General features: G+C 33.2%; 1 protein-coding gene across 1 annotated transcript in view; it reads right to left on the bottom strand.

The window, feature by feature from the left end:
* The window catches only part of LOC109376507 (collagen alpha-1(XXIV) chain-like), a gene marked incomplete at its 3' end in the record, with an annotated part of 104510 nt that overhangs the window by 28472 nt on the left and 63459 nt on the right, over window positions 1-12579 (bottom strand). The window contains exons 10-13 of the mRNA XM_019632438.1: window positions 10604-10657; window positions 9112-9156; window positions 3136-3189; window positions 963-1007 (exon numbers count right to left, since the gene is read on the bottom strand). Coding sequence (XP_019487983.1) covers window positions 963-1007; window positions 3136-3189; window positions 9112-9156; window positions 10604-10657 — 198 coding nt within the window. The remainder of the gene's footprint in view (window positions 1-962; window positions 1008-3135; window positions 3190-9111; window positions 9157-10603; window positions 10658-12579) is intronic.

Raw genomic sequence — 12579 nt, 5'->3', positions numbered from 1 at the left:
CTGAAGACCAAAATGACAGCAACTTGTCTGTTCCCCTTCCCCAATTTCCCAGTGCTGTTCCCATCCCCCCAATTCCCCAATAAAAATTAAAAAAAAAAAAAGAAAAAAGAAAACTATCCCTATTCTTAAAAAAAAAAAAAGAAAAAAAGAAAAGAATTACTGCAAAGCTTGAAGTATAAAATGCTTGAAGAGGATGTGAATATTCTGGTGAGATTTGTAATCCTTCAGCATTATCATGAAGATTTTATTTATATATGCAAAAATTTTAGAAGAGCTGTTATGAAAAGCAATTTTCTTCCTCGTAGACTAGGGAACACAGTGTAGCACAGAATGTATTATCCTAATAAATATCTTTGAATAGCAGTAAAAATAACACAAGCAAAATGCAGGTGATTAGCTATACTAAGTGAGCCACGATAACCTGAGGATGCTTTCCTGCACCACAGTTTTCTCATTTGTTAAATAATGGGGTATTGGAATGATGTCAAAAGTTCTGCCCATCTCTGAAATTATTATATTACCTGGCAAAATTCACTGTCATTGATTATTTTTTTAAATTTGAAAAGACAAGAAGCTGTAGCAAACTAGTATCTCATTTAACATCTGAAGCAGGCATTTAACAAACCTCTGAAATGTGAGGGTGAATAGTGCTGTCAGTATTGTTTTAAATTGTGCATGCATTTTCTGTGACATTTTAGCCCCTTGCCATGGGGAGAAAGATCTCTTTCACTGGTATGTTAAATGGGTTAGAAGTGTTAACTTTTCAGGGTTTTTTAAAATCTAAATTTTCCTTTACATTCTCAGGTATTATTTGGTTCAAGTGGCAAAAAGTAAACTCTGTTGAATGAGATGGACGGTGGACAACAACAACAACTACATTCATATTTTAACAGGTGAGAAACATGCACACAATTAGATTATATTGCTCTAAACTGAGCCTCAGGAAACAAGAATCGAACTACCTGTCTTCCCTTAAGACCCTTCTTTCCACGAATCCCAGGAACACCCTAGAATATAGAAAAGTCAAAAGTGAGTATTTGTTACACAAGTGAATGAGATATTTTTCCTCAAACATCAATTAATGGGGTATGCCAAAGAGAGAAATAAATTGTTCTTTAAATTGGTGTGATATTCTGAAAAGCTTCACTATATTAATTTAACCGAAATGGACACGTTTTTCCTAACAGAACCCTGATTTTATTCAGGAATCTATCCCATCTGTATTTCCAGATGGGATCCTGACATTCTTCTGATGATAGTTATTTGTCCAGAGGTAAGCACACAACTAAAGTTGGCATAACCAGACAAACAGGAAGGTCTTATTTTCCATACCCACTTACCTCCCTTCTGTCTCCCTGTCTCTCTGGCTCACCATAAACAAAAGCACATTTAGCCCTTGCACCAGCAGTCTCACAACCATATGGGAAACCAGCCTTAGGATAAAGCCAACATTAGGCAATGCAAAGCGGAGAGAAGGATGGTGATATCACTGGGCTCAAGATCATATTGTGCCTAAATCCCACCTAACCTATGGTTTTCTGGTCACGTAAGAAGCAATAAGGCTTACTTAAGCACTAAGGCTTTGGAGCCAGAATCTATGTTGAAATCCTGGTTCTGTTCCTGTTACTTGTATATAGTCTTAAACAAGCGTTCCTCTCTGTGTGCCTCATTTTCTTCATCTATAGTAAGAATCATAATAGTACCTTTCTCACTGGGTGTTGTGAATATTAAAGGAGTTAACTAATATGAAGTATTTGTATAGTGCCTTGCATATATATAACCATTCAGTAAATAATGTGCTGTTGTTGTTATTATCATCTTCATTAAAAGCTTTCTCATTTTTAAGCCAGTTTGATTTGGGATTTTCTGTTACTTGCAGTCCAAAGCATCCTAATTAATATGATCACTTTGAGACTTATAACTGTTTAAAAGACTTAGAGAATAAGAAATCTGTCAGGACCATGTAGCTTGAGATTTATAGTACATATAGATAAAAGATATCTTTGGGTAAAGTAATCCATCCACTTTCAACTCAACAGTGTTTGATAAATACTCATCTAATGTCTCTATCATAAAATAGTTTATAGGTGAGCAATTTGACTCATTTCATTAAGACTTTGTGCATCTTTACAGAATATAGCTAACCTTTAAAAAAAATGGGATCACACTGAAGATATTTTTTGCAAGTGAAACAAATGTTCACCAAGAGAAAATCTTCACCTTGTCTCACCAAAGAAGACTGGTCATTTTTGACTGTCATTACAGCACATTTAAACTCTGAATATTTCTTCTCTAGAAGAGTATTCATAAATAATTACAGGAACTGTGATTTAATTCACTTACTTGAAAAACTATATATTTGAAAAATTCACCTAGCAAAGAATAACGTGGTTTACTTTCATTTGCAAAAATCCGTTTACAGAAATGAAAACTTTGGCTTGAACAGCATTCCTATAATAGAATTAAATGCTAAATTCTGAGTATGATTCTCTATTTTCAAACCTTATGAAAATATACTAAAATTGTTTAATTCTACTGTTTTCAATTAATATTTACAATGTAAATGAAGGTATGCCAAAACACATCACTGAACTGCAATGGCACCTAAGACTAGATATGATAAAGTTAAAATGCCAGACTTCTGTACATAGCTTCATTTTTTTAAGTATAACAAGCCATTTTGCAAAGATTCTATTTTTATTCACAAGTACATACATTTATGAACAGCTATCTTCCATTAAACAAAAAATATATCTTCTGAGGCTGAATTATTTACTGTACATTGCATTTTACAGTTCAAGACCTGTCAAGAGTTTATATTCAAATGAAAGATCAATGAATTACAAATTCATTGAAATTTTCATAATTAGATATGTTAATATTTCATTTTGTGTTTTTTAAATTGAATTTAAAGTAGCTAATCGTATATATATATATTTGTATCAGCTTTTCTCGAAACAAAATTTGGTAAAATTCAAGATAATTTAACTATATATTTCTGGTAGGTGACTTTTTTAAAAGCTGGTTTGCTTCACTCAGTAAGACTACTCACCTGATACCTGAGTTTATGACCACTGTTGTACATTACCATAGTTATATCACTTTAGAAATGATATTTAAAGAAAATAGACTTACTCTTTCTCCTCCAGGTCCCAGTTGTCCTGCTTCACCAGGAGAGCCAATGAAACCCTTAAAGTAAACAAATAATTCTATATTATTTCATTTGAATGTTAACCCTGTAAGTAATTCCAAATAGAGATACTTAACTTTTTTCACAGTAATATAAAATTATACAACCACCAGTATGAATAACTTCCCCTCACCTTATAGCTTTTCTTCCAGAAGTTACAGATTAATCTTTTTATTAAAGAAAACTAGTAGAGACCCTAACTTAAGACATGGTGGCTAATAAAAACCAACAAGACCAAATCTTTTTCTTCATTGAATTTTATAGTGGGCAGAAAATGCATGTATATATTTAACTAAAATGTAAGGTGGAATGGAGGTATCAAAAGACTGTAAGAAGTACAGAGGAGGGAGAGATTCATTTTAATGTGGCAGGAGGTAAAGGCAATCAAATAAGGTTTCAAAAGAGACTGGCATTTTAAAAAATTATTATTATTAGTTTCAGGTGTACAAAAGAGAGAGAGAGAGAGAGAGAGAGAGAGAGAGAGAGAGAGAGAGACTGGCATTTGAGATAGGCCCACTGAGTAGGTAAAATCTTGGTAAGCAGAGGATGAAGAAAGAACACTCCAAGCAGAACAATTACAGTAAGCAGAGATATAATAGAGATAATTCAGGCGTGTTTGTAAATGGTAACTGACAGCATTTTATGGGTAAGATGCTTTAGTAAAAGCAAAGACCCACTGTGCCCTCAAGAAGTTTCCAATTGGTCTGAGAAAGAGAGCATATATAAATAACAATGCAAGCTATTTTATCCTAACATACTTTAGTTGTAGCTCACCTGTGGCAAATAATAATCTGTTTCAACAATTTAAAAGATAAAATGTACAGTAGTTTGGAGACCAGGTTAAGGATAGCCTTAAATTTCAGGTTAAGATTTTCAGACTTTAGATTTTAGACAACTGGAAGCTACTGACTCTGTGGGAGTGTGGGAGTGCCCTGATGTCAAGTTGTTTTTCTAAAATATTAATTTGTTGACAGGATACAGAATACATCTGAGGCAAGAAACACTGACTGTAGGAAAACCTGTTATGAAGGCTCTTTCAGTGGTCCAAATTTGAAGTAATTTGAGTCTGGATCATTGATTCACAAAACGTTATTTGAGTGACCATTGTGTTCCAGGAATGGGGATTATTATAAAGATGAATATGAAAATCATGCCCTCAAGAAGGTCATAGTTTATTAAGGAACAGGCTCATACAATAAGTAATTATATCATATGAAAATTGTGTGACACGATTATGTGACATGCAATGCGATAAATAAAATACACAATGGGAACTTTGGACGCAGAATGGCCAATTTTGTCTTGAGGGAAAATTTGGGAAAGCTTTACAGAGAAGGCAACATTTAAGCTGAGTCTTGGAGGCAATCCAGGAGGGTCTAGTAATGTGCTATCAATTAATCATTCAATCAATCAACAGGAATGAAATGACACTGAATTTTCATAGAACTGTAAATAGTTCTATGTGGTTGGTAGGCAAGGCAGGGGGCGGGGGGGGGGTTGTTGGAAAGAGTAGCAGTGGCCACATCATAAACTCTTGTATGTAATGATGTAAGTTTGGAATTTACACTGTGAGCCATTAAAAATTTAGGCATAGTGTTGATATAACCAAATTTGCAGGTTATAAAATTCACTAGGATTACAGTAGGTTGACATGTCTTTTTATATGTTTCTAAGGAGTAAAGCAAAAATGATTCTAAGGTTTACAGCTGGACTGATAGAAATATAGAAAACAAATAGGAAAGCTGAGTCTGGTAGAAAGAGGATGAGGTTTTTAGTCAATTTTAAGTTTGTGGTGATGATGAAGCATTCAAATATAATTATCTTGGCAGGGAAGTGGAAATGTGAGACTCATAGAAAGCTCATAGATATAAGATTTGAAGATGGATCAGAAGCCTTAAGGGTAGACTAGAGCTCTGAGAGGAAAACAAAGACAAATTATCACTGAACCAGAAAGAGAGGTTAAAATGGAGATGGGAGGAAAAGAATGACTTTTATGGATACAGAGAAAAGCCAAGGAACAAAAAATTTGAAGGAGAGATGCAGGAGGCCATTTTGACTAAATTCTAAATAAAGGCTACTTATTTGAATCAGAGAATGGGTGACTTTTCAGAGTAAATTTTTCCATAATAGTATACATTAAGAGAGAATTCAGGTTTTTTAAAAAAGTAAATGTCATTTGTACAGCATAGCAGCATTATTCACAATAGCCAAAAGGTGGAAGCAATGCTCAACAGGTAAACAAAATGTGGTATATTCATACCATGAAATATTATTCAGCCTTAAAAAGGAAGGAAATTCTGGCACATGCTACAATATGGATTAACCTGGAAGACAATCATGCTAAGTGAAATAAGCTAGTCACAAAAGGATAGATAGCGTATGATTCCACTTAAATGAAGTACATAGAGTAGTCAAATTTATAGAGACACAAAGCAGAATGGTTGCCAGGGACTGGGGGAGGGGGGTGGAGGGAGAATGGGGAATTACGATATTGTTTAATGGGTTTGGAGTTTCAGTTTGGGAAGATAAAAAAGTTCTGGAGATGGATGGTGGTGATGGCAGCAAAACAATGGGAATGTACTTAATGCCTCTTGCTATGAACTGAACGTTTGTGTCCCCTCAAAATTCCTATGTTGAAGCCAAATCCCCAATATGATGGTATTTAGAGGTAGGGCTTTTGGAAGGTAATTAGGTCATGAGGGTAGAGCCCTCAAGAATGGAATTAATGCGCTTATAAAAAGTGATTTGAGAGAGATGATTGCTTTCTTGGCCATATAAAGATACAATGAGAAGGTAGCTGTCTACAAGCCATGAAGTGGGCCCTCACCAGATACTAGATTTGTCGGCACCTTGATCTTGGACTTCCCAGACTCCAGAGCTGGGAAATATAAATATTTATTGTTTAAGCCATCTGGTCTATGGTATTTTTGTTATAGTAGCCTGAGCTAAGCCACCACTAAACTGTATGCTTTATATGGCAGATATATGGCATATTTTATATATGTTATGCATACCATATATATATTATGCATATTTTACCACAATTTTTTCTTTAAGTAAATGTTTCAGGAATCATTTCTAAGTTGCCTTAAGTAAGAACCTTGTGAGAGATTTAGTTCCTGAGGGTGAGAGCAACTTGGTGTTGCCATAGAGAGAAGAGTACTTTTGTCTGACAGGAAAAACACCTTTAAAATATCCTATGTTCTACAGATTGTATGAAAGTGCCAAAAAATAAAAGGTTAAAAGAGAAGGAATTAGTTTCCTTTTAGTTAACTTAATTTAAATAAGTGAAATATCTCTATAATTTGTTTGCTTGAAAGCCAAGCATCTAGAGGATGAGGAAGGTTTCTTTTAAAATAAGCCATTCAAAATATTTCTAATACCAAACATTTAGGATAATGATGACAAGCTGCATGTCCGTTCAGAATCATCAGCCATAGATGGCTTCAAGTTTAAAAACAGTTAACTTGTTTTAATATATACAACTGGACTGGAGTTTTGTTTCTAAATAAAGGAACAGATGCCCTAACGGTGTATACTCATCAGTGAATTAAATAATCAACTGAGAACGCAGAAGTTGAAAAGTCAGGCCTCTACTCAACATATCCTGTACAGGGTACAAGCACAACATTTTACAAGTAAAGATTTTAAAGGGAACAGTGCTGTGAATAATTACATAGGTGTTTCGTAAAGGTTTCTTGATAATTATTATGCTAAAATAAAATGTCAGGAGCACCCACCAAAGAAATAACACAGGGTTGTAGTCATTCTCAAAACACCACCACTAAACCAGAGATGAATGTGTAATGAAACAAAGACCATAAAAAATAAAAATAATGCATATGCTTTTGTTATTTGGACTGAAGGTTGTATATAAACGTTAGAGGTAATTTTGTCACCAGCAGAACCACTAAAATGTCAGGAGAGGCCCCCCACACATCTACTTTTTTGAGGCACCTAGCATCTTATTACACAAACAAATGCCAAAAGAGGGCTACAAAATGATGGTCTGTTTTAAACATTTACATTTAAAAAGTAATTATCTTAACACCAAAAAATGCAGTCAAATAACAGTGCCAGTAAAAAGATAATTTATCACATGATTTATAAAAGTATTAATTCATAATACATAGCATGTGGTATAGTCCACTAACAGAACACAAATTAAATGAAAAACATAATCTTGTCAGCATGTTTTTGTGGTTTTTGTCTTTTTAACCACATTTGGAATTAATGTCAAAAGTCTACATTTGAGGCCCTTTGTGAATGTGAAACCTACATAAGATGCCTCCTGCTCTCCCAAAAGAAATTAAAGAAGTAAATCAATCATAAAAAAGGTTATACAAATATTTTAAAATCTTTTTTATGAAGCTGGCCATCAAAACTAAAAATACAACTTGAAAAGGGTTACAACCTAGACACTAATTTTCAATACAAATGAGGTAAAAAGCAACAACAAAAGGATGTATATAATACAGTGCAAAAGTAATATATAGAACTTAGAAAAATTATAGGACTCACTGAAGCAAGATGAGACAGTGCCGTAAGAGAAAACTGCACAGTACAATTTGGAGTTATTAGCAGATGCACAAAAGAAACTCCCAAGTTCAATAATAATGATCTACCTAACAAATGCATGCTATGTGCTAGGCACTGTGTGTTAAGAACATCAAGCTCAGGTAGTTCTCATAGCTACCTGAAAGGTAAGTTTCATTAATACTATTTACTAAGATAAGAAAAATGAAGCACAGAAGAGCTGAATGAAATCTAAAGTCACAAAGCTAGTCAATGAGGGGTTACGGAAAAAATAAGAATAAAAAAGCAGGCCTGTCTAACTCCAAAGCCCATGTAATCTCTTCTTGCTTCCTGAATCCAAGTCAACATGTGCTTTTGGTGCAGCTTCTTATAATAAAAACACATTACTTTTCCCCATAATGTTTTTACTCAATGCAAGGATAGAGATAGCATGGGATAGTGGAAAGAGTACAGAACCAAAGGTGAGACTACCTTGGTTCTAGTTCTGGCCAGCTTTGACTTTGCCAAATTGCATAACTTCTTTAGCTTACTATTTTCTAATCTATAAACTGCAGACAATATACCTGTTCTCCGACTTTATGGAATTGATGGCAAAGTAAAAGAAGAAAATGCATATGAAAGTACTGGAAAATGTTTAAGAATTTTAAAAATTTTAAGCATCATTACAGTACATACTGTTTAAATACTTTATGCTTCGCTTATTTTAAAGAGGTATTTTAGATAATATAAGGCACAGATGTAGATTCTGGAAAATAACTGACCATTAAAAATAGAGATTTTTAAAAACAAAAATTTTAGTACTTTTACTAATTTTTCTAGAACTAGCTTTGATTTTAATTTGTGGCACACTATATAACATATCATAGTAAGTTTTTTCTTTTACTCTCTAATGATTAAAAGTGGCTAAAACTCCTATAATGATGTGGAAGTACAATGGTATGTTCCTGATATGATAAACTTATTTTCTTCTTGCATATATTTCTCCACTCTAGTTTTTGTATCATACTATTATCTCAAAAATATAAATGTTTTTTGCCTCTTCATTTTTTTATCATGATTTCTTAGGTCTAGATACATTTACATATGAATTATACTATACATGTTTATAGAAGTTATTCTAATACAGTAGACACTTTTCCGGGAGCTAGCAAAATGATGTAAATGAGGTAGAAGCTATCAAAGAATGATATAAAATCTACTACTATAAGAGCACTTTCTGTGGCCTTAACAGAGAAAATATCTATTAAACAAGTATAATTCTTTTCAGGCTAAACTTGCATTACATTTAAAGTTCCTACAAAAGTGTGAAAATGAGAGTATTTTGTATATTTTGTTCTACTTTTATGCAAGGATACTCAACAAAATGATGAAAAATGCTTACTTACTCGTGCACCTTTAGGACCTGGATTACCTTCTGGTCCAGCTAAACCCTAGTGCGAACAAAAGACATCATCATCATCATACTGCAGTAATTTTTAAAGAGTTGTTGATAAATATATTAAAATAAAGGGCATATAAAGAGGTATCACTTTCACAAGTATAAAATTCAAAACTCTGAATACTAAATGAAGACTATATATGTTCAAGGAATTTTAGACTTTCAGAACCAAAAGAGGCACTGTATATAATCTACACACAAATATATTTTAGATATCAAAATAAAGTAGATTAGCACATGTTTTTTTTGAGGTACAAAAATAATTTTTTATTAAATTATTTCTCATTGGAAAACTGTGTTCTTTTAAAATACTTCTAATTAAATTATCTAAAATATATTCCCATAGTTTTTTATAATAAGCACATTTTTTACTTCAGATCATTGTATATTTACAGTATATTTTATATTTTTCCAGATAACACAATCATTACTTGGCAGTAAGACTCTAATATGCAATACCCTCCATGTACTTTTAAAGGCCTAAAAATGAAATTTTGTTAACAATATATTTTGGGAGGGATTTTCATTTCTTTCATTTTTGAGAATAAAAAAAATATTATAGGGCCAGCTGAGTGGCTCAGTTGGTTAAGAGCTCACTCAAGAGTGCGAGCTCTGAGCAACAGGGTCACCGGTTCAATTCTCAGCCCAAGCTGAGCTGCCACTGTGCTGCCAATAGGTGGCAGGATGGGCTCAGCTAAAAAAAAAAAGAAAGAAAGAAAAAAGAAAAAAATTTATATTATAAATGTAGTTTTCTAGTATGCTAAATGAGTAAGTAATCAATTAACAAAAGCCTAGGGAAGAAAATGTGTTCTATTGGGTTGTCGGAGAAGTCATGACGCATTTCTGCAATGAAAAACAGAGAAAAAATACGTCATGACTTTTCCGACAACCCAATATCATTAGTCTGCATGAAGCAGTTAGAAAGAGTTAGAAATTAGAGGGGGATAAATATGAAATGATTACAATGAATTTTCAAAAACAGTTTACAAAGACTTAAATTCGGTGTAGATAAAAGTATTCAGCAGTGGTATATGTTGCGCCACCAGCTGTGTCCCAAGTTTTTACAACTGTGTTATTTTAAAATGATGTTTATTATACAGAGTCTTAACCCTTACCATTACTTTATTTTAGTCAATGGCAGTCTTGTAAAATAATCAGGAGGGCTGTTTTAAAATCTTATTAGACCCTTGGGCATTTGAATTTTGAAGGTATATCACATAAAAGAGGTTCGAAAGCCTCACTCCTATATTAAGCAAATCTTGCTGCGGTAAAATTTTTGATGGATGTCTACAATTTTGACTTTGAAATTATTTTGCTATGAGTAATTCATTATGTAATACAAATAAACAAATTATCATTTGAACATTTACTCTCAAAATCAGTACAATATATTAATGAAGATGAACAAAAGAGGAGAAGTTTAAATATAGTTACCTCACCTGCCTGCCAGGATAACCACGTGAACCAATATTACCAGTGAATCCTGGAATTCCCTGAAATTAAAAAGTAAAATAAATAAAACAATACAACAAAGTCAAAAGAAGCCCAAGAAAACAAATCTGCCACATTCATAATACCCAAATTTGGAAACAATTTTTCCCCCATAAAAATGCAAAGAGTCCTGCACATTGCTTATCTGTTTGAAATCACCTATTTGAAATGAAAATGAGCCAAAATTACTAGATAAAAATAAATAAAACTGTTAGACTAGGGCCCTAAGGGAGACATTATTAATGATGGTAGATCTACCACAGAAAATTCCAGAGCTACATAAATAAAGACATTAATTATACAGAAAAAGTTCGTACATTTCTTAACGACCACCATCTTTTTGGACTGAATTCCTTCTTGTCTCAATCATCCTGCAACTCTTCTTAATTATCTGAGCATAAGCCCCATAAGACTAAAAGGGGCAGTGAACTTCAAAACTGACCTCTTGAACCTTCCTAAGGCAAACTTTTTCTTACAGCAAATCTGATTAAGTAAATGAATATTAAGTGGTGAATGAATACCTGTATCATGACATAGGTCTATCTAAAAATTCACATAGTAACATTGAATGGTAAACTCATTTTGAAATGATAACTATATTGGTTTAAAACAAGGTTTGCTCAAGGAAGGCTGATACAGGGAGATTCAAAGGCACAAGAAAGGAAACTTGTTCAGAACTGGGTGCAAAAGTAAAAAGAAATACCTCCATTTCTTCTTACATTCTTTCACTGATACATCATTCATTCATCAGTTTATTCAGATTTTAGGTCTATTAATTAATTCTTGATGTAAGGAAGTGTCAGATGAATGTGTGCTTAGCTGGCTTAACTTCACCTCAAGTGGTGACTGCAATGGTAAATTTTATAGATTTTTTTGTTTATTATGTAAAATTCATTTCCTGCTTGTTGCTTGTAAAAGAGATAATAAAAGACACTAGCCCTTTCCCATCTGCTCTGAAGTAGACTGAAGGGTGTTACCTCCACTTTAACTATAGAAACACTACAAAACTCCTAAAATTTGAAAAATCTAGGGAAAGAAAAGACCAAGAAAAAGGCAAATAGAGGATCATAGTTGAAAGTTTTTGCCCTCCCATTCCATTAGATATTCAGGCTCCTAATACATCTTTCTATCCATTTTTCTCAGAATCCATCTCTCAATTTTATTCCACCTCATTTCTCTCCTTCCTCTCTCCCTTCCTTCTCTTGCTACAACAATGACCATTTACCAAGCACTTTTTTTATTTGCCAATCTCTATGCCAAGTATTCTACATTTAAGGACAAATACTATTTTCTCCATTCTACATTTGAAGAAACTAACATGCAGAGAAGTTACGAAACTTGCCCAAGATACCACAGTAAGTAGCACCGCCTGGATGCGAACCCAATCTGACAAAAGTTGTCATGTGTGTATATGCACACACATATACACATACATACATATGTATATACATATACATACAGACTTGTATACATACGACAATGGACAATTTAACAGAATGTGAATAAGCAGTGGCCTTCTGACAATTACAGAATAAAATTCTTGTCTACAAGTGAAGAGATTATATCCTACGAATTTCAGAAACCATATTTGTGTACTAAATATTATCTTATTATTATATATAATATATGATGTGTTATTCCTATAACATTTATTGAGCCACTATCATGCGATAGAGAATATTTCAAATATTATATATATTATCTTATTTAATCTGCTCAAACCCTATAAGGTAGGTGACCATTATCCCTATTTTACAGATGACAAAGATGAGACATAAAGTGTCTGTCACCAGTGCAAAGCCACTCATCTAGTAAGTGGGAAGCCAGGATTTAAATTAGCAAATCTAACTCCCAAGACCACTATTCAAAGCTGTCTCCTTATTACAGGTTTGAAGTACAAATAACTTCCAATAGTACTCTAGGG

Source organism: Hipposideros armiger, unplaced genomic scaffold (genome assembly GCF_001890085.2).
Source record: "Hipposideros armiger isolate ML-2016 unplaced genomic scaffold, ASM189008v1 scaffold_1140, whole genome shotgun sequence".
NCBI classification, from domain to species: Eukaryota; Metazoa; Chordata; class Mammalia; order Chiroptera; family Hipposideridae; genus Hipposideros; species Hipposideros armiger.
The sequence above is the reverse complement of the archived record's forward strand: the minus strand, read 5'-3'. Positions and strand labels throughout refer to the sequence as shown.